Source organism: Trichinella spiralis (genome assembly GCF_000181795.1).
Source record: "Trichinella spiralis strain ISS 195 chromosome Unknown Scfld2, whole genome shotgun sequence".
NCBI lineage: Eukaryota > Metazoa > Nematoda > Enoplea > Trichinellida > Trichinellidae > Trichinella > Trichinella spiralis.
This window is the reverse complement of record NW_003526941.1, coordinates 2,011,404-2,033,857: the sequence shown is the minus strand read 5'-3', so window position 1 is coordinate 2,033,857 and position 22,454 is coordinate 2,011,404. Positions and strand designations below refer to the sequence as shown.

General features: G+C 34.8%; 6 protein-coding genes across 6 annotated transcripts; 2 read left to right on the top strand and 4 right to left on the bottom strand.

The window, feature by feature from the left end:
* Nucleotides 1–1,131: 1,131 nt before the first annotated feature.
* On the bottom strand, nt 1,132–3,334 carry Tsp_02941 (hypothetical protein). Its single transcript, XM_003379227.1, has 7 exons — nt 3,233–3,334; nt 2,722–2,839; nt 2,467–2,657; nt 2,286–2,409; nt 2,108–2,215; nt 1,812–1,894; nt 1,132–1,269 (listed from the first exon to the last, which is right to left on the bottom strand). The coding sequence occupies exons 1-7, from the start codon at nt 3,332–3,334 to the stop codon at nt 1,132–1,134; spliced, it is 864 nt and encodes a 287-aa protein (XP_003379275.1).
* A 723-nt stretch (nt 3,335–4,057) lies between these two features.
* Tsp_02940 (hypothetical protein) lies at nt 4,058–6,097 on the bottom strand. Its single transcript, XM_003379226.1, has 4 exons — nt 6,019–6,097; nt 5,373–5,435; nt 4,864–4,964; nt 4,058–4,507 (listed from the first exon to the last, which is right to left on the bottom strand). The coding sequence occupies exons 1-4, from the start codon at nt 6,095–6,097 to the stop codon at nt 4,058–4,060; spliced, it is 693 nt and encodes a 230-aa protein (XP_003379274.1).
* A 53-nt stretch (nt 6,098–6,150) lies between these two features.
* Nucleotides 6,151–6,691, bottom strand: Tsp_02939 (hypothetical protein). The gene is made up of 3 exons (XM_003379225.1): nt 6,686–6,691; nt 6,316–6,606; nt 6,151–6,258 (listed from the first exon to the last, which is right to left on the bottom strand). The coding sequence occupies exons 1-3, from the start codon at nt 6,689–6,691 to the stop codon at nt 6,151–6,153; spliced, it is 405 nt and encodes a 134-aa protein (XP_003379273.1).
* A 2,473-nt stretch (nt 6,692–9,164) lies between these two features.
* Tsp_02938 (putative thyroglobulin type-1 repeat-containing domain protein) lies at nt 9,165–13,146 on the bottom strand. Its single transcript, XM_003379224.1, has 6 exons — nt 12,665–13,146; nt 10,877–12,596; nt 10,468–10,786; nt 10,138–10,380; nt 9,881–10,075; nt 9,165–9,397 (listed from the first exon to the last, which is right to left on the bottom strand). The coding sequence occupies exons 1-6, from the start codon at nt 13,144–13,146 to the stop codon at nt 9,165–9,167; spliced, it is 3,192 nt and encodes a 1,063-aa protein (XP_003379272.1).
* Nucleotides 13,147–16,603: 3,457 nt separating this feature from the next.
* Nucleotides 16,604–20,114, top strand: Tsp_02937 (targeting protein for Xklp2). Its single transcript, XM_003379223.1, has 12 exons — nt 16,604–16,614; nt 16,642–16,745; nt 18,288–18,387; nt 18,464–18,597; nt 18,664–18,754; nt 18,936–19,071; nt 19,134–19,247; nt 19,301–19,412; nt 19,518–19,710; nt 19,847–19,909; nt 19,980–19,995; nt 20,025–20,114. Exons 1-12 carry the CDS (start codon nt 16,604–16,606, stop codon nt 20,112–20,114), a joined length of 1,164 nt encoding a protein of 387 aa, XP_003379271.1.
* A 77-nt stretch (nt 20,115–20,191) lies between these two features.
* Tsp_02936a (putative kunitz/Bovine pancreatic trypsin inhibitor domain protein) lies at nt 20,192–22,371 on the top strand (the record flags this gene model as incomplete). Its single annotated transcript, XM_003379222.1, has 5 exons — nt 20,192–20,490; nt 20,540–20,898; nt 21,364–21,510; nt 21,599–21,679; nt 22,010–22,371. Coding segments are annotated over exons 1-5 (1,248 nt in total), but the record flags the coding sequence as incomplete, so codon positions are not given.
* Between the last annotated feature and the right edge of the window lie 83 nt (nt 22,372–22,454).

The following is a 22,454-nucleotide window of genomic DNA, read 5'->3' as shown; positions in this document are numbered from 1 at the left end:
GTGCAGCCTGGCGCGCGAATGTGTCAATCAGTCTGCTCTTCTTGCACCATCACTACCGGGTGCAAGCGGACCGGGTCGGCGACCTTTGCAGGCAGGCGGGGCTTCTTCATAATGTTCAACGTTTTCATATCATGCTTTGCATGTTAAAGCTGACCTTGACTGGAGCAAAGCATGCCGTCTCTAGGTATGGCACGATCATGATATTAAAGTTCAAAAATGTTTATACAATTTCATATCAGCGACCGTGTCAAAATTTACTCGCTTATGCAGCGGTGACGCAACAGACGCGGTCGAGACCTGATTGCCCACATAAGATTATTCTTTTTTGCTCTGCTTGCATGCAGCCAGTGCTTGACTTCAATTGACCTGTTTAAGCATTGTACATTCTGGCATTTTGTTTCGATTTTTTTTTTATTTTTTGATATCTGCCTTATTCTTTTGTTAGTGTGTTTATTGTGATTTCTTTAAACAGATTTCTTGCCATTTGAACATAAGTGTATATCTATCTGTACGCATATAGTTAATAATAATGGATGGGATATTAATCGATTTGACGAAAAATTCTTATTTAATCATTGTAGTGTACATATGAATGCGTGTAATTTTTTTTTTATTATTGCAAATGCACATCTATTCATAAAAGTAATTGTTGCGGCCGCAAGTTTAAAAATGTTATCAAGTAGCTACTTGTGAAAGCGCACCCGCTTAACCTAAATTGGCCTCACAACGGGTCGTCGCGTCGCTTGGTGTCAATTGACCACAGATGTAGATGAACTTTGCTTTTACTTTTCAAAAATTTAACGTATAAAATGAACGAACAATGAAAAACATCTATCATCTCAAGAATGTGAATGTTTGACCTGGATTTTGCTTTTCAGTTTTTCAATCAAACAAAAGCAATTTTTAAATCATCTTCAGTGGAAGTAATATTTTTCTTTACTATACACGTGTGAGAAGGGAGGAAAATAATTATTTATTGAAAATTAAATTTAGACAACTTAGACAGGGTCGCAGGGAATTATGTATGTTAATTTTGTCGTTGGACCAACTGGAGATGATCATTCTATTAGCAGTCAGTGCACACCGATATGTACATCTGGGTTTGAAGCTGGGTCGAACAGTGGGTCGTGCTCATGTGTATAATGTTGCGAACGGTTGGATAAAGTGTAAAATGTGATCAAGCATACCAAGCAAATCAACAACAGCAAAAATATTCGCCTGAAACATGCGCGTGAGTTCCAATCGCTTCGATCTGGACAAAACCGTAAACTGAAAAATAAAAATGACAATCAGTTGGCCTTGCAATCAATAAGATATAACTTTCTGTTCAGATTAATTTTGTAATTAAGCAGCAGCTTTGGCAGTAGCAACAGTTTTTTAAATACACTTTACCTTCCAATCTCTCCCACTTTATTACCGTTTCCTAGTTCAATTAACACACTTGTCAGATGCGCTATAAATTTGCGTACATTACAATTTGCGACTTCTATTTATGAATCGGCAGTTTAGAGTAAGTCTTCACTTGCAGATTTATTGTGCATCGCCTTTCTGCAAGCCCTGTTATTGTATACTCTTCTCCTTTCTACTTATATTCTTCTGATTCTTTTTTCTACCTTATATTCTCAATTTTAAGTTGAACTATTACATGTCTAATATTTTTATGCGTATATACGGGCAAATTCCAAGAAAATGCAAAGTACAATTCTCGTTAAAACTAGATTCTTCATTTTCAACTTTTCCATTTACACTCTTTCGTTGACTGACGCATACTACTCTATATTTGAATAATTGATGAAGGTTACTGTATTTACGTGATGAACTTGATCTCCTTTACAGCCTATTGTATTAGTTTCGAAAGTGTAATTAATCGATGGAAGCTGTTGAAAAACATATTCTAAATTTGAATGGTAATCAATGGTGAACTATGTTGTTATTATGTTGGATATTTCCTTGGTAGCTATTAAAAGTACGGCAATAAAAGGAAAAAGTAAATATCGTGTAAGAACAGGCGATATTTTGATTTGAATTGGTTAAATTATAAAATCAAAAGAAAAAAATATGATAGAGTTTTCGGCTTACATCAAATTGTGGGCAACAGTACAATTACCGGACTTTCGGTGATATTTATTTTCAACATTATCGTCAATCAATAGTTCAGTTGATGATGTCGTCGTTGTTATAAGGTCGCCTTGGTAATAATCTTCTTCATCGTTTGCTGAAATTAATTGAAAGAGAATAATTTCAATTATTTCGTCTCAACGATCAAAATGTTTAAAACAAGATACTTTTCTGCCAACTGTTGTTGGAAGAGTTGACCGAATCAGCAACATTAGTTAGACGCGCATTGCAGCCGATGACAGTTTTCATCTCAGGCAAATTGTACACTTCACCGTTTGGTTCAAGTGGTTTCTGCTAGTCTTACATAAAATGAAAAATAAAAATAAAAGCGAATACAAATCACCATACTTTGATGTTGCATCTTCGCTCAGCCCATCTTGCAGTGCTCAGTTTGTTCTTCAAGCAGTCAGCAACTGGTGAAACTTGGTTTGATTTTGGCAATATCCTTTCCCCGCATTCTGGACACTTGTAACCAGCAGGGGCTGTATTGGCGGGAAGTGAAAGTGCCCATTTGTCCAAGCAATCCCAATGAAATAAGTCTGCAATAAAAGAGCAGTTGTTGTGATGGTAAAAAATTTTTTTAATTGGAAAAATCGTTCTTACGCAGGCAAAGCAAACGCACAGTTTCCAAATCACCGCTGCTCAACGGCTTGAAACAAAAATAGCATGAATCGTTGTAGTCGCTGTCATTCAACCAAGACAAATACGTTTGTACAATACACTGAAATAATAATAAACAGTCGCAATCTCGGTTATAAACGCATAGCACAGGGGCTTGAATTTCGTTTTAAAATGACCATTACCAAACATATGGAAACTTCAATGGCGCTAGCTAGTCAATTAATTAGAAGATGTTCAATTGCAAGTTTGTACAGTTTTACATGCACATGCAGAAGGCTGCTTTCCGTCAGGGCTCATGTTTTATGCAATGCATATTTGTTCCAAAGTGCTTATTCGCTTGGATAGACGAGAGAAATGATAGCGACTGGTTTATTGGCTTATTTATCGTAATCTGTTTATTTCTTAAGTTTTTTAAATTGAAGATATATTTGAAATTTGAAAAACTAGCTTATAAAGAAAGCTTCAAGATTTGAAAATGAGTATTCAATTTTACCTTTGAATGGTCTTCAACTAAGCAAAATTCGCATACGTTCACACGGTGCTCAAAGCAAAACATTTGTGTTACTTTTTTTCGCTTGCATCTGCACAATCCCATCGTTTATACGAAGATGGGGTGCAGATAAATAGGTTTTGATAAATGCTCCACTAAAACCCGTTGGCAGTTATTTTTCTTCTTTAGCAGAGTACTGTAATAATTTGATGTTTAAGTTCAGTTGGTGTCTGAAAGCAGTCTTTGAATTTTTTTAATAATTTCATTTCACTTAAGGCTTATAATTTAATAACACATGTTTTTAATTATGATTATTTTGTGATAAAATTTTTTTATGGAACATCAATAGACACTTTGAGGATGTGAAAATATTAGACAAGTTTTTCGTTTTATTTAAGAATTATACTGAACGTTTTTTTTTCTGAAATCAAATATTGAATGATAATGAAGTTATTTTTAACTGTTTCTACCCATGAATATAAATTATTTCATATTGTACTTCACTTACGGTTTTGAGTTTGTGAATTTCTTTAAGTTTCTTTATGGGATGTTATTTTAAATATGTTTCAATTGATTTTTTTCACAAAATATATGGCTTTTCTAGAAATTAATCTTCGATGATGATATTTTGCACTTTGTGCCACAGCTGTGGTTTATTTATTTTTGATGTTGTTTCTCAAACAATAAAGCCGTCGGTAAAGCAGTGTAAACGTAGTGCACAATGGCATCGTTATAATAGCAGACTTCATTATTACCACTATTTTTATCATCGAATTTTACAGCTCACAAAGCGATTATTTTTAGTCAGTGCTAATAAAAAGTACACTTTTATTTATATGTCAGTTGTTTCAGAGCGTTCTCTAAAACTGCCTTTGTTATTCCAGTGTCTATTTCATAGGTCACTTTAATTCTGTAGTGTTGTCCAGTTGATGTGTTAACAGTATCATGGAATCCTTCGCTGGAATAGGCAATTGCACGTCCTTGTAAATCGTCATTCAACGTAACTACGTTTTCCAAGTATAATTGTAGTTCATCTGCATTATGTTGATAACTTTTTGCTATCCAAGTGCAGTTCAGTTTTCCGTCATCTTCCACTACTTTTTGCACAGTAAGCAAACACGGCTGTTCAGTGAGAATGCGTTGACGTAGCCTCACTTCACCATTAGGAGTAACTGAAACGTACCCAGAGTTCAAAATGCTCTTTGATGTTTCCATCGGACTGTACAAGTCCGGCATCCAGATTATTTTCATATAAGGGAAACGTATTTCTTTGTAACCCTGAAATATAAATTTCATTAAATTTCTATTGACAAAATAGATCTAATTTTGCGTTTTAAATATTTATGCTTTCGTTAAAACAGAGTAAACAGACGGAAAGTAAAAATGGGAGAGAGCATGAGAGAAAGCAGTAAGAGAATGAAAGAAATTATTGCTTGATTCTGAAGTTGGTTTAGTGTTGTTTGCAATCGATTTGTTGTGCATCATATTTGTTCAATTATTGTTTACTTATTGAAATTTCCTGGTGTATAATTGTAAAATGATTATTTTTTATTTTCATGTTATATTATTAGTCGACTGCTTTCATTTATTATATCAGTTCATGCTTTATAAGTGATTGGGCATATTCAGTTGACCTTGTCCACTTTTGGCAAAAGATTCGATATGAACAACTCAGCTATGGCTAAAAAGTATGACAAAGTAAATCCAGGTGCTGATGAATTTTGCAAATTTTGAACTGAAATTAAATCAAGTAAGAAATGATGTAAGTGGACAATTATTGTTAGTTTATTAGTTATGGTCCGAATTTATCTTATTATTTCTTTCCCTCTCTCATTTTCTCTCTTTTGTTTTATCTGAGATAGATATATTCACGTGTAGTGCAGTAATTCTTTGATGCCTTTTTTGTGTTGGGGTTAGTTATTTAATCAGGTTTTTTTTTCAATTTCCTCAAAATATATTGTTCGTTCATTACAAGCAAGGTTTTGCTATATGTCGATGAGAGTTCAAGCAAATTTGATACTACCAAACGAAAGTGCAACTTAATTCTGATGTTCATCTAATCTAGCCACATGGTTAGGTTGGAAAAGTTATGATGATGACGACTGTTTCGACTAGATATTCCGTCATAAAAGTATCGAATTACTTGGACTGTTGACTTTTGCCGAATTATTACTTGCGCTAGCTGGTATTTTGTATGTCAGCTTAACTATAAATATTTTGTTAATTATTTTGATCATGGTGTTGAATTCTAATGGACAAATGGTGAAAATTTAGCACAAGGTTTTGGACATATTTGGAGCTGTGTGTTGGTTAAAAGTGAAAACAGATGATCACTAGAGTCAGATCATCCTAGGGGATGCCCAGACAGCTGAACATTTAAAACGATTTGAAATAAATAATTGACTTGGCTTCGTGCTGTCAATTTTCTTAGAAAAAAAAGCAGTTCCAATTTAGCTGCAGTAAATTGATGCTGTGTCAACAATTTTTGAACCATCTGAGAATAAAAGTTTGGTTTGAAAAGGAAAAGAAACTTTGGAAGAAGGTTTGCACTTTATCACTGAAAAATTTAGTGAGAAATGCCATTTAGAAGAAAAATATCTTTCCCTAACTTTTTACATCTTTTCTCTAGTTTTTCTTCTTAGTGGAGTAGTTAGTGTGTTGTTATTTTATTTATTTGATTAGCATTTTTATAGAAAAATAGCATTTGTTAGTATTATCAGTAATTTATTAGTTTAGTGAAGAAGGGAAATATAAATTCTTCAGGCAATCTGGAATATATATATATATACTGGTGGTTAACGTTTGAAGCATAGCGACTGCAATAATTTGTTTTCGAAAGCGCTTGCGTTGTTCCAACAGAAATGGCATTTCGTTTGAAGTAATTCAACTTAAATTCAGGTGATAGATTGGACTTGTCGTTTTCAACTCTGACGTAACAGCTGCTTAACTATTGCTTGGTAAAATTTTCTCTTCGCTACGGAAGCAATAAGAAAAATTGTTGTTGTTGAAATTAGATATGTGAAAGAAGTCTGTATTATTATTATTTCAATTGCAATTTGTATTCCAAATTTTCCCAGTTCACTTACCTTGAAGATGAGGCGATCATCATTCCAGCTTTGACAAATTGAATACAGAAGTGTTAGTTTGTCGGCTTTCCATTCGACGTTAAGGACATGAATGCTAACGTTGATTTGAAGCGGTAGATTTTTGTCAACTGATGGTCGTATATGATAATTGTAGTCGACTAGAAGTTCGTTTAATGTATTCAAACCGCCAACACGATCTTCCAGGATTTGTTCTGCAAATGATTGTTTCTCTTTGTCACGCATTGTTGCACCGACGTAAAGCAAAAGTAAAGCTCGAATTATTATTGAAAACTGAAATAATAATTAAATGAAGCATGGATTTATTTATTTATTTATTTATATTATTGTTGTTCATGCGGTGGAGAATTACCTGCATTTTTGATGAATTGCGCATATTCAAGAAAAGAACACTATGGAATGGGTGCAAGATTTACATATGATGATAGTAATAATAATGAGTGAGAAGAGAGGCTAGACGCTGCGGCTAGGCTGAGGGTGGGGATGACTTTTCTTCTGACCAATTGGATGTGCAGGCAGCAGAAAGAAAGAAACAAAGTGACGACAGCAGGCGTCGGCTAGAGGGAACTTTTGCTGATCTGTGGTCGGTATTTGTTGTGCTAAATTGTTCGACGACGACGGATTTCCAGTGATTGCCGACCAGCGGCGGCTTCACTTTCAAGCTAACCATTATTGAAGCAGTGAAGCTTTGATCAGATCAATAAGACCGCACTAATCGCTAAACGCTGGCATTTCGGACAGCCATCTCAGGAGACGTTTCGTCCAGTGGCATTGGACGATCAACCGTCCATCGAACCACTTTGCATATATTGTTTATCGTTAATTAAATTGTTGAGCTGTCAACAACGCTCCTGTCCAACGACTATTTACATTTATAGTTGTAAATTAGTTTCTTTTTTGTATAACGTTGATGCAGCGTATTCATATGGCATCAACAACATGGGCAATATTTTTTTTTACTTTTTCGTCAGTCATTTATGTTGGAACATACCTGACAGAAAAATTTGAGATTGTCCAAGCAAATTAATTTCTTCATGTTGCTTTTATTTTTATAATTTATCTGTCTGTTGTGTTTTGAAATTGAAAAGCAAAGTACAGCGTAGTACAACAAAAAGAAATTTTAAGAACAACTTGCCTTTGGGAATGATCTTGATTTGAGTAATGTTGGAATCGATTTTTATACTTTATTTTTGTCAATGCTGACATTAAGATGTCTTTCAACAATTTGATGGAAAACAGGCAATAATGCTAATGCTTGTGACGATTCGATTTTCAAAAGCTATGTTTTCATAGTTATTGTTATACGATAAAATTCGGTAACGAAATTACAATCCTTCGGGATAGAGCTAACAAACAAATGACAAACATTTAGCAATTTGTATTTTTATGATGCGTCTCTAAAGGAATTTTGATTATTTTGTTGCTGTTGTTGTTGTTTGCTATGCTGTGATGCATTTATATTTTTACAACGACTGGTCAGTTGGTTGGGCAATTGTTCAATCTATTATTATTGCATTCGAGTAAATTGATGTAATGAATTTTATTTGCCATAGCATGAATTGTTTCTTCAATGGTCAATCGTTCGTTTAAGAATTTGTACACTGATTGATTTTGCACGAGCATCGTTTATTCATTTTGGTTGAATAAGCTTGTTTATTTGAGAAATTGAATTGCATTCATTTTTCAGTTGTCCATTTGAAGATTTTATTATATTCGTTCTTTCAGTTCTTTTTAAGGCATTTTCTTTTTATAGAATTTACAAAAAATTAAATATCTATGCTTCGATGTTGAGCAGTGGTAAATGGTTGAATATTTATGATTGTTTTGAAAGAATTTCGAAGGATATTTTGTCTGTTTTCTTTCCATTGCCATTGTTAATGTAATTCCATATCCGGGTGTGTATGATTAGCGTGTATTTTTAATTTCAGATTAATCGGAGAAAAGTGCATTGAGCTGAATTTCATTTTTTTCATTCAAATGAATTTTTCATTATTTAGAAAGTGTTTTTTTTTCTGATCGAGACTGCAATTTTTCAAATGGTTCCCAGTTTTGATTAGACTCATCTTATAAACGTGATAACCTTGCTACCAAGCAGAAAGTTGGCGAGAGGCAATTAACTTTTTCTGCTATTCCCGCTTGTTTGAATCGGTAAATTCTGATGCATGAAAAAATCGAAATTCTCAGGAGGCATTAAAGACAAAAGGCAATGTCATTTTGCGTAATTTTAGCAGTAATAGTTCTGTAAAACTGTCCTCTGAGAGACTGTTATTCAGGCAGCATTTCACAGTCGAACAGACGATTATTTTTGCAATTAAGCGAGAATATGCAAATGAATAGTGGTTTTCAGGCTGGTTGCAAATGGCTGTTTAATGAAAATATATTTTTCAACTAATGTATTTTTCGATGTATGCTTTTTCAAATGCTTTTATCGATTCTTGAGATGATTAGGAAATGCAGCAGAACGGATCATAATTTTAAAGATTTTAAATTCGCTAGAATAGACTTCTCGTTGTTGGAATTTTTACTGAAATATAAATTCGATTACTCCGTGCTTTTCAGTGTGAAGTTTTTTATTTAAATTTCATTTCCATTTCATAAAAGTGCTTACAGATTGAGTGATAATGTTTTGTCGTATGAGTTGCCTTTTATCGTGTTATTTAATTTACTTTGCAACAAAAAGATGAACTCAGAGTAACTATTTTGCAGTGAATGAAACAGATAATGTCATTTGTATACTGTATGTGTGCTATGTGAGATTAGAAACGAAGCATGCTGCCTGTCACGTAGAATTGGGGCAATAAAAAAAGAAAAAGAATGAAAGTGTAGTAGCTTTAAAATATTATTGGCAGTCGATTTATATATGGTCCGAGGCACATTTCTTCGCAGTCGCTTTGAAAGCGGAATGTGAACGGTGGCAAATGCGATTCCTGTGGGCAAAAGCTGACCGGGCGTAAGGTGCACTTTTGTCCTTCTCTAAACCAACGCAACATCAGCTTAGGTGCGCTGCCATCCGGGGCACAGCGTTTCTTCGGAGCTATCCACGTGCACGCGAACTCACTTTTACCTACAATACAATGCAATACTAATAGGTTGGATGTAGCTTATGTTTACATTTGTGTGCATTAAATAGATTGTGAAGTGAGAAATGTTTATTGAATCGTTGAATACGAAGGTGCACTTGATATTCAAATTCACTAATGCAAACAAACGGATGCATAATGCTTTTCTTCTACTTGAAAAAGATTATCACATAATCGGCCATTTTGAAAGTGAATTATCAATCGATAAAATGCGTGAGAATAATGTACGAAACGTGAGAATGAAGCATTTTTATTTTGGGAAAACATGCTGTTTGTTCAATGGAGAATGGTGGAGTGGCTAATTATAGTGGAGCGGTTAATTAAAATGATGCGGAATTTAATATTTATATCTTATTTATGTAAATAAAAACGAATTAAGCGACAAAAGTCAGCAATAGTAATGCAGAAAATGGTAGATTATTATGCAAAAATATTTTTTACACAGATGGATCAAATGAAATGCATACTTTGACATGTGGGTAGTTTGTATCCTTTTGGCGTTTCTGTTCCATGTATTTGGGCGCCTGTAGTCACGTTTACACACCAGCAAACATTTTTTTCATAATCACATTGCATAGGTGAGTACAGACCATCGCTTTGGCAGCTTGGTATGAATCCACTGCCGCGGCTGCTCAGGGCAGCAGCTTTGCTGATCAAGCAGGCTAGAAAATGCAATAACAGGCATTCTTGATAAACATCATTAAAAATAGGTTTCATTCTTTACCTCCACATTTCAAATCAGCAACATTATGTACACGGCTTGTAAACTGTTCATGGCCAGTTTCCACATCTACGCACCAACAACTCGAAGTCTGTGGATCACATTGTACCAGTTCGAAGTTGCCGTATCTATCACATTGCGGGATGTAGTGGTCGTGATGATTGCTGTTAGACAAGGCTTGATCTCGCTCAGCAATGCAATCAGCTATTGCTGGTACGATGCCGTCCGTTTGACGTTGTTTCCACCCTGTAATGTAATGAACTGATAATGGGAAGCAGTTTTGCTTTGTTTTCTAGTTTTAGTTGAGCTTACAGAGAACTTGTTGTCGTAGACTTGGACCAAGCAGATATTTTCCACATAAATAGCTTTCCGCTTGTAGGCCGTTCAGTTTCAGTTTTGTGAATGCGTAGTGAGCTTCAATGCCACATTGGTGTACGTCCATCTCGCCGATGCACATATGAAGTGTCCGCATTTTTGCGCACATTTCACTTTCGTCTTCGCTGTGCACATTGATAAATTGAATGAAATCATGGAAAACATGCATACAAGTAGATGTGCTTGTTGAATTTAACACTGCTTCTACCATGCAAGGACCGTGTTGACGAAGATTGGTTATCATGTCTTGTTCGCACACGGAAGAAAGCAAGTTGACCTGAAAATTGTTGCAAACATGACAAACTTTGCTGGCAAAAAGTGTATACATTTAGCTTTAAAGGAAATAAAAGAAAAACGTAAAGTTTACCAGGGCAATGTGACCGAACGGTTCACATATTCCCAGAGGATTCAGTGCCGGTTGATGCATACACGACAGATAGTTGTAAAAGCTTTTGCATGTATCCGGATATTGGAGCCAATCCCAGCTGGTGTTGAGTAGTCGTTCAATGGTCCACTGGTATATGTTAGTGGTGAGGATATGTGTGCGTACGCAATACTGGAATCGGTAGTTGTAATTTTGGCAACTTTTTATCGACTTTGTAATGCAATCAGTGTTGTTTCGTCGCAGTTGATCTGTTGTTGCTGTTGTGATTGTTGTCTCAGCAATTATTGCTGTTGTCGTTTCTGTGATGCTTATTTGTTCTTCTTTATTACTTCTTGTAATTTGTTGCGTTATGTTTTGTTGGGTGTTGGCTGTTTTGTTTATTTCAGCAGCTTCACTTGATTGATTTGGGAAAGTTTCTGGCATTTCTGTTGTAATGGAAGTATTTTTTTCCAAGCTGTCAATTTTGGTTATTTGCAACTGTGGAACTGTACTGTTTGTTTCTTTCCCAGACACTGTGAGATTATCAGTTGCATTGAGATAATTAGTTGTTGGTTGAGTGCTGGTGACGTGATGTGCTGTTGGTGAATTGGTAAAATTTTCAACTCGATGCATGGAAGGTTGTGAGAGACCAGAATTTGAATTGTTTTGTTCAATTCGCCGATCAGTTGCTTTTAAAGAAACGTTAGCTGAAATTGTTTCATTGTCAAAAGTTGCATTTACCATTGCTCTGCTATCATAGCCTGAGGTTACTGAAATTTTTTCTATGGGCATAGAAATATCGTTTTCACCAGTACTGTTTTGAAGAAGTGCACCTTCATTGCCAGTAACGGTAGCATTTGTAACAGCAGTAGCAGCAGCGGTAGTAGTAATAGCGGCAGTAGTTGTTGTAGTATTAGTTAGCGGTTGTTCTGTAATGATGAATTCTGGTAGAGATTCGTTGGAGGTCCACAGCTGGGTCTGGGTAACAATTGCATCATCTACAGATTGAGCAATTATTATCGTAGTTGTTCGTTCGTCATTAATTGTCTTTGCTGTGGTAATTTCTGTAGCAGTTTCGTTGAATTGCTGCAAGTCATATGCTTCTGTTATGTTTGAATGAAGAAGAATTGTGATAGTTGGTGTTGAATTTGATGTGTTCTGGTTCGACAACATGTCAGTACTTGATTCATATTCAGCTGATTCTGACATTGTTTCATTGATAATTTCTATGAGATCATATCCCAAAGAGGGTTCCACGTCGGTTCTGTTGGTATTGATTTCTTCAGCAGTGTAAAATGTCGCGTTGTTGCTAGGATCAACGGTGATGTTGTATTTTGATGTTGGCAATGCTGTCGTATTCAGTGGCGGTATCATTTTCGAACTGTTTGTGCCAGTAGATTCTTCTTCAACAGATTCAGGTTTTGTGTAGTGTGTCTGTTGAACATGTAGCGGCTCTTTTTGGTTGATAGTGAAGTTAGCTGTGACGGGTGTGTTTGTTTCAAGATATTCTGTAGTAGTAATTTGCTCAGTTGTGGTTCTGTAATTTGTGTTGAACTTTAACGTAGCATTTGTTGGTGATTGATCTGTCACTTCTTTTGCTGAAGTATTGAAGATTGTAGTTTCCAGTATTGACGATATGGTCTGGATTGATGCAACCGTAGTGTTTGTATTGGCTTCCAACGAAGGGAAGTTTTCACATGTGATATTCAATCTTTCTGATATTCTGTAACGAATACGTAGAATTGAAAACGTAACATCAAATTCATGATTAGATATTTTAAATTAGCTTACCGATTGGGTAGATTGCCCAAAATGCTGACCATATCACCTTCACAGTGGACAGGGAGACGTTTCAGCAAGCAGGATTGATATTGCAGTTTGATGGCACAATAACGCAAATTGTCGTTGTCGCTTTCAGCTGCCTTGAGTTCGTTTAACATGCGCAGCTGGCATTTTGTAAATTCATCATCGACGAACAATCTTTGCAAGCAGCTGATTTGCTGGCGAACGGCGACAAAATGATTCGGTTGGCATAAGTAATCAAAAATGCCGGTGAAAATCACATGCTGACAGTGTTGGCAGGCAGTGTTTTGAAAAGCAGCCGATGAGCAACGGGAATATTCATTGAAAATATGGCATGCGAGATCTACTTTTCCGCTGAGAAATATGTAATTGGCGAACAGCAGGTGATTTATTTTGGAATTGGCAAAAGGCAAATCCAAGAAATTGCTGTACAAACCGTTCAGGCAGTGGTCAACACGCATCTCGTCCATTTTACTGCATTCGACGTTTTTTGAATTCAAGCGGTACAATTCAGTTTCGAATTCTAAATCAATGAAAAGGAGAACAATTTTCAGGAAAAGGTTTTCTAAGGATTTTGTTAAAAATTTAGCAGTGTTTTTGAGGAAGACTTTCTTTTCTGCGCATGTGCAAAAAGTCTAAATTTTACAAGATCTTTATAAGTCTTAATTATGAGATTTTATGAGCTTTGTGATGAAAAAGCAAAATGAAGGAATGCAGCCAGAAATGCAATTTCTGAAATTGCTAATATTCCAGTACTAATAAATACTGTATAGCTAGTGTTGGATATCCTACTGAAATTTGCTCTATTTTTTTGATGAAAACAAATCTTTGTCCCTGACTTACTAAGTGAATTTGGCGTGTGCATCACTGTAGTGTCTGCGTTTTATGTTTACTTTAGCTTTTCTGACTTTAAATTGAAAATTGAATTTTTATGGTTATTTGAAGAAATTACGTTGAACTGTTTATCAGATGTAAAAATTTTCAGCATAGTCTCAACAGAAAAAAGATTAGTTTTCTAAAATTTGGCCTTCAGAAAGAAATGATTTTAGTGGGGTTCCAGTATGCATGGGAAAATCATAGTTGTGATTTTCCATGCGTCGAATTATTATTACTCATATGTAGGTTATTTGTTTTGATTTTGTTTCTAAAACACTGTATGTGGCCTTCATTCATTGAAAGTATTTGTACAATTTGTGCTTTGCATTAAAAACAGAAATATTATCAGCATGAGCTTTTATAATGTATCAGTTTTGTTACGCTAAATGAGAGGTATTGATTAAGATGAAACGAAAAACTTACTTCCACACAAAGGGACATTTTGTTTCAGCAGTATACGGCTACCTTCTACTTCAGTGCCAGTACTGTGATCAACACACCAACAGTTGTTGTCTTGTCGTACGCATTCCATGCTTTCAGAACTGCCTTAAATAAGTTTGTTTCTCAATTCTACATTTATTGGCAAATATTTAACAAAATGGCCTTTTGTATTTGTAAAAGAATATCACACTCCCATTGGTGACTTATTCCACCAACCGAAAGAATATGAGACAAATAATTTATATCTAAACTGATATAGTTTTTAAGCACAGTGTATAGTCGATTTTTTTTTAATTGAGCTTTAAGTCTTCACTTTATCATATATATTCATCATTTGAATAATTATAAGTTCACTGCTTTATAAGTGGTCTGAAAGGTATGGTTAACTTTTTATTTGAAATCTTTGCAGCTCAATCTGTAATCAAAAGAAATCCAGTTTATATTATACATTACGTGATTTATAACCCCATCTGCTTTTCATAATTTCTCAATACAAGAAATGCTTTGTGTAAGTTTTTTAAATAACAAGGTGAATTATCATTTCCTAAAGCTGTTTTTTTCTTGTAAACTAGGCAAGTAATTTGGAATATATTTGATTGGTATAAAATTTTTGATGGTAATTTTACTTATGTTAATTGTATGCTAGAAAGAAAAACTGTTTTATTTGTTTCATTTGACTTGTATATGCACTATATATATATATATATATATGTACATGTGCCACTGTTTAAGTATAGAATTTAAGAAAGATGTGCATTACATTATTTTATGATTTTACAATTGAATGCGTATGATTTATCAATGTTAGCTATTGCACTTTCTAATTACATGTAAATGCTGTTTATATCCTCAAACCAACTGATGATACTTGAATGAATGATTATGATGAAGTAACTTACTGTCTTCGGCGTAAGCGAATGCAGATACAAGTAGCATAAATAAGGCGCAGTGCATGGTGGGAGTATTAATGCTGAGTTCAGCTTGAAGTTATACCACAAAAGCGAATTAGTCACAGGACTAAGATGCACAGCTACAAGATGGTAAGATGTATGGCGAAGTGGACATCGGCTGTGGTTGGATGCTTTTTTATACAGTTTCAACGGAACCAGATTGTCGGTAAGAATTGCGCGCAACAATGGGAGCGTTTAGTTGGTGTGATTTTTTTCCCTGACTAAAAATGGGGTCGTCCGAGTTCTTCTGTTATTAGGCAGAACCAAGAAGTTGTCTGAGATACCACCTTTGGGTGAGGAAAAAAATTTCTTTTGTTAATGGCTATCCGTCTGCTAGAAAGCAAACGTCGAATATTGTTATTATTGTCGCTTTGCTTGCCCTGTCAACAACCGCTAAGAATGAATTTACATTTTTTTTCTTCAAATTCTGTTTTATCTTTGCTTGTATGGGAGCATTTTAAAATCAACATTTGCAATTTTAATTTAAAAAAAGCATTTCTTCATTCACTTAAATAATTGCTTGAACTCATCTTAAAATATTATTATTTTATAATTATTGAAAGGAATATGTATGCATATACGCATATAGGCTTGTGTATGTGTGTGTATTCGTTGTAGAAAATGTTACAGTTATCAGCTTGAGATTCTTTGCACAAAACTTTGGAATTAACCAATTATAGATCAATTAATTCATAGGCTTATGAAGAAAATAGTAATGAATTTTCAGGAGGGTAATTTAAATTTTTGTTTTTTTTTGTTCATAGTTTTATTTTCGTTGACCCAGGCATGCTTTTTGAAAGTGTTATTACAGTGATGGTATGTGTCTGCTTTCAAAGTCACAGCGATGTTTTGCCTTGAAAGTATAGTTTTCGTGAAACGGAATCAGAACGATTTCTTTTATTAACAATTTCAAAGAACATGCATCCTCTGCGTGTTTTACGTGAAGGCCGTCCAGTGGTCAATTTTCAACCTGATCGCCATGCTTGGACTCTAATCGTTCTTGTCAAGGTTCGGTGACTGTCGAGAATTTTTTGGCGGTCCCTTTTTTCTGTTTGATCCACAAGCGTTCTGTTTGGCCATGACAACAGTCTGAACTGTATTTTTTTCTTTGCATCGCAAAGAATGGGATACTTTTTCTTCACGTTGGATACAAGGATGGGAGTGTGGGCAAAAAACACAATTCAAGGACCCTTAACGCTGAAATTCGTGTCTACATTGATCCGATTTATTCGGTGCATTTTAAGCAATTCGTTTCAAACCTGAATAATATTTGTTGTGAGAAATGGAAATTATTTCTTTTTATAATTGAACATTATAAATGTAAAGATTTTTTATTATTAAATGTACCCTTTGGCGTCGTGGAGAATAAAATATGTTGACCAAAATCAGCGGTGCAAAATTTAAAACATCGTGTGCGCAATAGCAAATAAATAACTACGGATAGAGAAATTGCATTAATTTTCCGCATGCGCGTTGTATAGAAATTTGCATTTTGTTTGCTCAGGTGCATCTCATTCCTTGTTATTACGTTGTCAAACAACGATTGAGAAGTACCTATTAATTATAAATAACCAGTTCCGCAACATTTAAATTAATGAGCATTACAATATTGTGTATTCCTTGAGAAAATTAGCCATTCCAATACTAAAGTAATATTTCAATGTGGCTGAAGTAATTTTGCATTTTTCATTTCTGCAGTCAGTTTAATTATGGTTTTTCATTCCAAGCATCATTGCCGTTAGCTGTTAGCAGCAACATTGGTTTGGAAAGATTACCTCATTTTACAATTGCACATTCATCTGGTTGTATTGAGATTTTTGTTTTCAAATCTTGAATTCACGTTCAATTTGTAGTTGAACATTGGAAATCTTGACTATAATTTGAACAGATAGCAGTTTGCCGTTCAAAGCAGTGTATGATTGTTTATGCTCCATTCACTAATCGTTATCGCTTCTGCTTTAGGCTTTTAATTAGTTTCTCGATGGCAGAATCGAATTGAATAGAATTTTTGAGAATTGCGTTATTATTATTATTTTAAAGCGGCTTTGAAATTTAAGCAAACTTTTCTGTTGTTTCCAAAATGTTGATCTGATGATTAATATGTTGCTGATTTAGTTGACACTTTTAATGTTGCCTTTGTAACTGTTGTGATTTTCGAGCATTGAGATTCAGTGCTGAAAAGAGAGAATTTTTCATTTTCTTCAACAATGATTGTAGAAAATATTTTTCTGTACATTCTACACTTTGCTGTATTCTTAGTTGCTTTTTAAGTAGTTGTGAAATTTCACTGCATTTAGTTCGAACTTTCGACTCTTGTCTTCCATTCTCTGTTTAGTTGATCGAATTTTATTGAATTAAATTAATTTAAAAATTTAAAATCAACAAAATTGTCTTGAAAATGAGGTAAAAGATGAAATTTTATCAGTGTACAATAATTATTCCATGATAAATTTGATGTAAAAGCATTGTTTTACACAGAACTGATAGTCAATCTTTTCAGCAAATAAAAAGAAAGAAATGCAACTTTTATGCAACAGTTTCAGATAGAAAAATATTTTTCAATTTTACACTTTTTTTGCAAAACTAAATTTGGTAAAAGTTTTTATATCTCAGCTGGCAAAGTAACATTCTATCAGTGAGAATCTTTGTTCAAGGAAAAACGTAATTTTTTGTCCAAGTATTTTGGAAGTTGTTTTGCGGAGGGAAACGTTTGTCGCTGCTTTAATAGTTTTGGTTAAAATATGTCACCGAACTTTATCCATTAAATTCATCCATCTTGAACTCTGTTTTAATTGCATTTAACGTAATACAATTTTAATTAAGTTGAAATCAAACAATTTGTAAGGTCGTTTGTTGTTTTATGATTGCGTTTAATTATCAGTTTTTTTGTATTAGCCAATGTTGATAACTCAGTTATGAAATTTTTTCCTAAAATTAATTTTTATTTGTAAATTGGAATATCATCTAAATGATGTGCAGGTAGTATTGTTGAATATTTGACCGTAATTTGAAATTTTATATAGGTCATGTTAAGTGAACACAAATTTCGGTTGTATTTGTTGAACTCGAATCGATGAGTAACGGATTGTTATAATTGGAAACAAATTTGGACAATAAATAATCTTCATTGACATTATCTTACATATTTCATATTATTTACGATCCTGATATTTTTATTTTGTTATTGATCAGTTCTTTATTGTCATTTAAATTGTTGCCGTTTTTGAGCAATCTGTTTGCCTTTAATATAATAATGTTCTTTACACAGCCAACAGTATATTGAACTTTGATCATCGTGCTCTTGTATAGGATGGGAATTTAGTGAAAAGAAAATATCTTTTTAGAAATGTCGAACGGCGATCACTTCTCTATCTCTGCAGCGAACAGTTTTCCGAGCGAATTTTCCGAAAATTTTGAACTATGTCTACCGTCATCTGCTCCTGAGTTAGTTTCTTTTATTGTTTGCTTGATATATGTATATGACAATTTAGAAATGTCATATTGTACGAATTTAATTTAGTGGCAGTTTTGAAAATAGCTCATTCAAGTGTGTAGATATAAGTTTGAATGAGAAAGAAAATTTTGACATTGAAAAACCCGCAGCAAGATCAGTTGTAGCAAGTATTGAACACCATCTTATTGATAATGATCAGGGTACTTTTTTTTGTTTTTTTATTAGAAGTTGATTTTGTAAAAATAGTATAAGTGTTTGTTTTATAGCAGAAGCAGGAGAAATGATGAGAAAACTTAATGTGGAAACTTTCGACGATGTGCTTTCATCGACAAACAGTTTGAATGATGAAACAGTCAGGTACTTTGGGATGTTTGCTTTTCTGTGGATTGTGTGTTGTTTGTTCGAGCATGATTGAAATGAACTTTTTCGTTTCAATATAACGTGCACCGTTTTTTGAACTAGTATTTTGTGAATAATTTCATCTGCAAAAAAATAATAACTTGTTCGACTTTTGTCTGAAAACGATGTCAATTTTTAGTACAAATTTTTCCGGGGAAAGTTTGATTGCTTCATCAGCCTTAGGCAGCAGCCTTACATCCGTTTTAACTAATTCGGCTGAAGAAAATGTTGGCATGGAATTGCAATGTACAACGAAGAGGAATTTATCAGAAAAAGTTGTCTTTTTTAATTGTTCATAGTTTATTTTATAACAATTGGCTCTTTGTTGTATGTGCAGATTGTTCAGCAGCATGCGTTTGCAACGAAACTGAGCTCGTCGAATCGTGTGCAAGAATTTAAATTTCGTACAGATGAAAGGCATCGAATTCATGAAAAGAAGTTCCAGCAGAAGGTATACTGTTTTATGATTAATTTTTTTGTAATGATGAAGGTTTTCATTTTTAGTTGAAAGAAGAATCTGAGCAGGCAAAGCGTATGCGTCAGTTTCGTGCGAGACCACCTCCATCCAGTCTGCGGAAGCCATTTCAAATTCAGCGCAATGAACGCGAGAAAATTAGTATTAAAAAATCATTTCTTTTGAAAATATGTTCAAATTTTATTCTACTTGTGAAATGTGAAATTTCTGTTTTTTTCTGATAAAAATGAATATATTCTTTTGTAGAAGCGCAACCAATCATATTGAATACTGAGCAACGAGCGTTGAAACGAAAAGCGTTCGATGAGCATCTTGAACAACGTCGATGCTTTTATCAGTCGTTGAAAGAAGAAGCTGAACGTCAACAGATGGAAATTGAGCAGAAAGAAATTCGTCAACTTCGCAAGCAGCTTGTTCACAAGCCACTTCCAATCAGATGGTTTGTGTGAAAAATAGATTACAGAAATTAATCATTTTATAAATAATAATATTCAATATAATACGTTGAGTTGTTTATGTTGTTTTATATTCACTTTAAACTGATTCTATTGGGAATTGATTTGGCTAATTTTTAGTAATTTGGGACCCCGCAGAGAAGCGAAACCTACTGAAAAGCAAGCATCATCTTCAAGCAAGCAGTGAAAATTGATTCTCTCCACTGGTTTTTTGCTTTTTTTCCCATTAATCTTTACATTTTTCACGCTACAGCTGTCTGTGTGCTGAGGTAATTTTAATTGAATAAAAAAAATTTAGCCCTGCTCCGTATTTTTTAAATTGGATTATTTTTCCTTCACAACAAAACGTAAGAAAGGCCAGAAAAGAGAGCGAGCGAACGTGGGTTAGAATGAGGCGAGGTAAAGGATGGTGTTTTGTTTAGTGTTGTTGATAAAGTGAAAAATGACGACAAGTTTAGAACAATGATGAGGATCATGACGATCAGTTTAAATGAATGCTGCTTGGGCAACGAACGGAAGAACGTCCAGAGCTCGTCGGTGCCAAGCTGTGGCCACGCCCTTTTCACTTTCAAGTGTATTGGCAAAATAAACACAAATGACGGTGACAGGCCGTCGTCCTCGGCCATCGGCGGACAACAACGTCCGCGTTATTTGTCTGCGAGTACACATGCACACACAGGGCAGGGCGGTCAAGTAGTGCAAGACCGTGATCCTGCCGCGTTTTCTAGTTGTCCTCTTGTAGCCCTGGAAGTGGCCGATGCACAGTAGCGAGCATTTTCACTTTGTTTTTCTGCTTTTGGTTTTCCTTTTCAGTAGCGCTGTTGTGACCAGCAACAACGACTCGGACGCCGGTTTGCCTGTTTTTTTGTCCATCATCAGGAGAACCTCCGCCAAGCCGGTCACAGATGCCGTGATCAACGATGCTGCTCAAGATCAGTCGACAGAAGAGAACGCCACTGCTTTGCCGGATAGTGTGGACAGCGACCCTAGCAACGAAGCCAAAGTGATCACGGTGAAAATTTACCCGCCAGATGTGGATTTGAACAGCGGAAGAGAAGCGTCATTCAGCGTTGATATACCGAATCCGTTTGGTTTTGCTGACATTGTTACTCATTTGCCAACGACAACCATTTCTGACAAACAAGTACTCCAAATTGACACCCAGTATGTAGGTAAGAGCATTTTTGGTGTGATTTTATTTTCGGCACTTTGATTTTGCTGCACTTGTGTCAAACTCGTTTATGTACATATACATATATATATATATATATATATATTCAAATTTATTTATATATTGCAATAACGTTTTTGTAATTGTGCATTTTTATCGAAAAGAGAATAGCAACAAGGCAGTTAATTAACGAAGACGAATCACATTAGAATAATTGTTTCAACAATAAGATACAAACATTTTGAGCTGTGGTGATAAGTATTGAATTTTCAAATGAATCGAATTTTATTCACCATATTTCTGGCACTTCATATTTGTTTATTTATTTATTTGCAGAGGTGAAATATTTAAATTGGGAGCAATGAAAAGTTTGCTGACAGTAAGCAGTATCTCAATTAATACAAAAATTTGCCACATAGTTGTGAAATTAGCTAATTTCATAAATTGCAAATTTTATAAATTTTAGATTATTCATTGCTGTGCCGTGACGGTGCCCCGCAGCTTAGCGACGGTAAGCCTTTGCATTGTTTCTCAGACGCGGATTGCACGGTCGGCTATTGGTGTCACATTGGTTCTTCTCGAATCACAACCTATTGTTGTCCCAGTGCTTTGGGTAATACAGCAGGGATATATATATATATATATATATATATGTATATTCTTATTCTTCTTTGATTTAAATCATTCTATTGTATTTAAAGCTGATAATGGATGTAATTTACCACGTTTGTCTGGTCACGGCAGTGGACGTATGGAACGCTGGTATCACGATGTCAAGCTAGGTGGCTGCCAGAAGTTTTTCTATACTGGATATGGTGGCAATCAGAACAACTTTCTAACCAAAGATCAGTGTGTGCAAAAGTGTATTAAGAACTCTTCTCCTGCTGCATCAACCACAGGCAACTGTATATTATTATTATTATATATTATTATTATTATTATTATTATTATTATATTATTTCGTGTTGTTAATTTTTCTTTAAAATTTATTTGATAAATATGTTAAAAGTTTACTGTTAAGCCAGTTAATTATTTGTTATTGCAAGTGTTATATCACTGATGCTGAAATGAATATGTTTTTTTCTTAAATAATTTTTAATTATTTTATTTAGTGCCGCCACCAGTTTTCGATGCTCACCCTAAACTTCCATACCCTGCAAGTGCGTTGAATGTGGTAGATAAGTCGTTGGCGTCCGCGATGGGCTTCAATTTTAATCCAGCCTCTTGGACATACCCGTTTGCAACTTATCCTACGTTGCCAAAAATTATTCCAACTCCGGAACCACAAATTCCAACTCCAATAGTGCAAACCACTCCCCGTCCAATGCCAATTCCCAACCATTCCAATGTTCAGAATTTGAATGGAATTCTGAATTCGCATCAGTCAACAGTGCAGGCGTCGACCGTTCCACAAACACCTTACGTGATTCATAGGCCGTCGTCTGGCAATGGCGGGCAGAAAATACCTGAATCGGTGCTGCAAAATTTACAAACGTACCCGCCGGGAACTGCACTTTATACTTCTGATCAGCAGTCGATTTCAAAATTGCAAGCCAC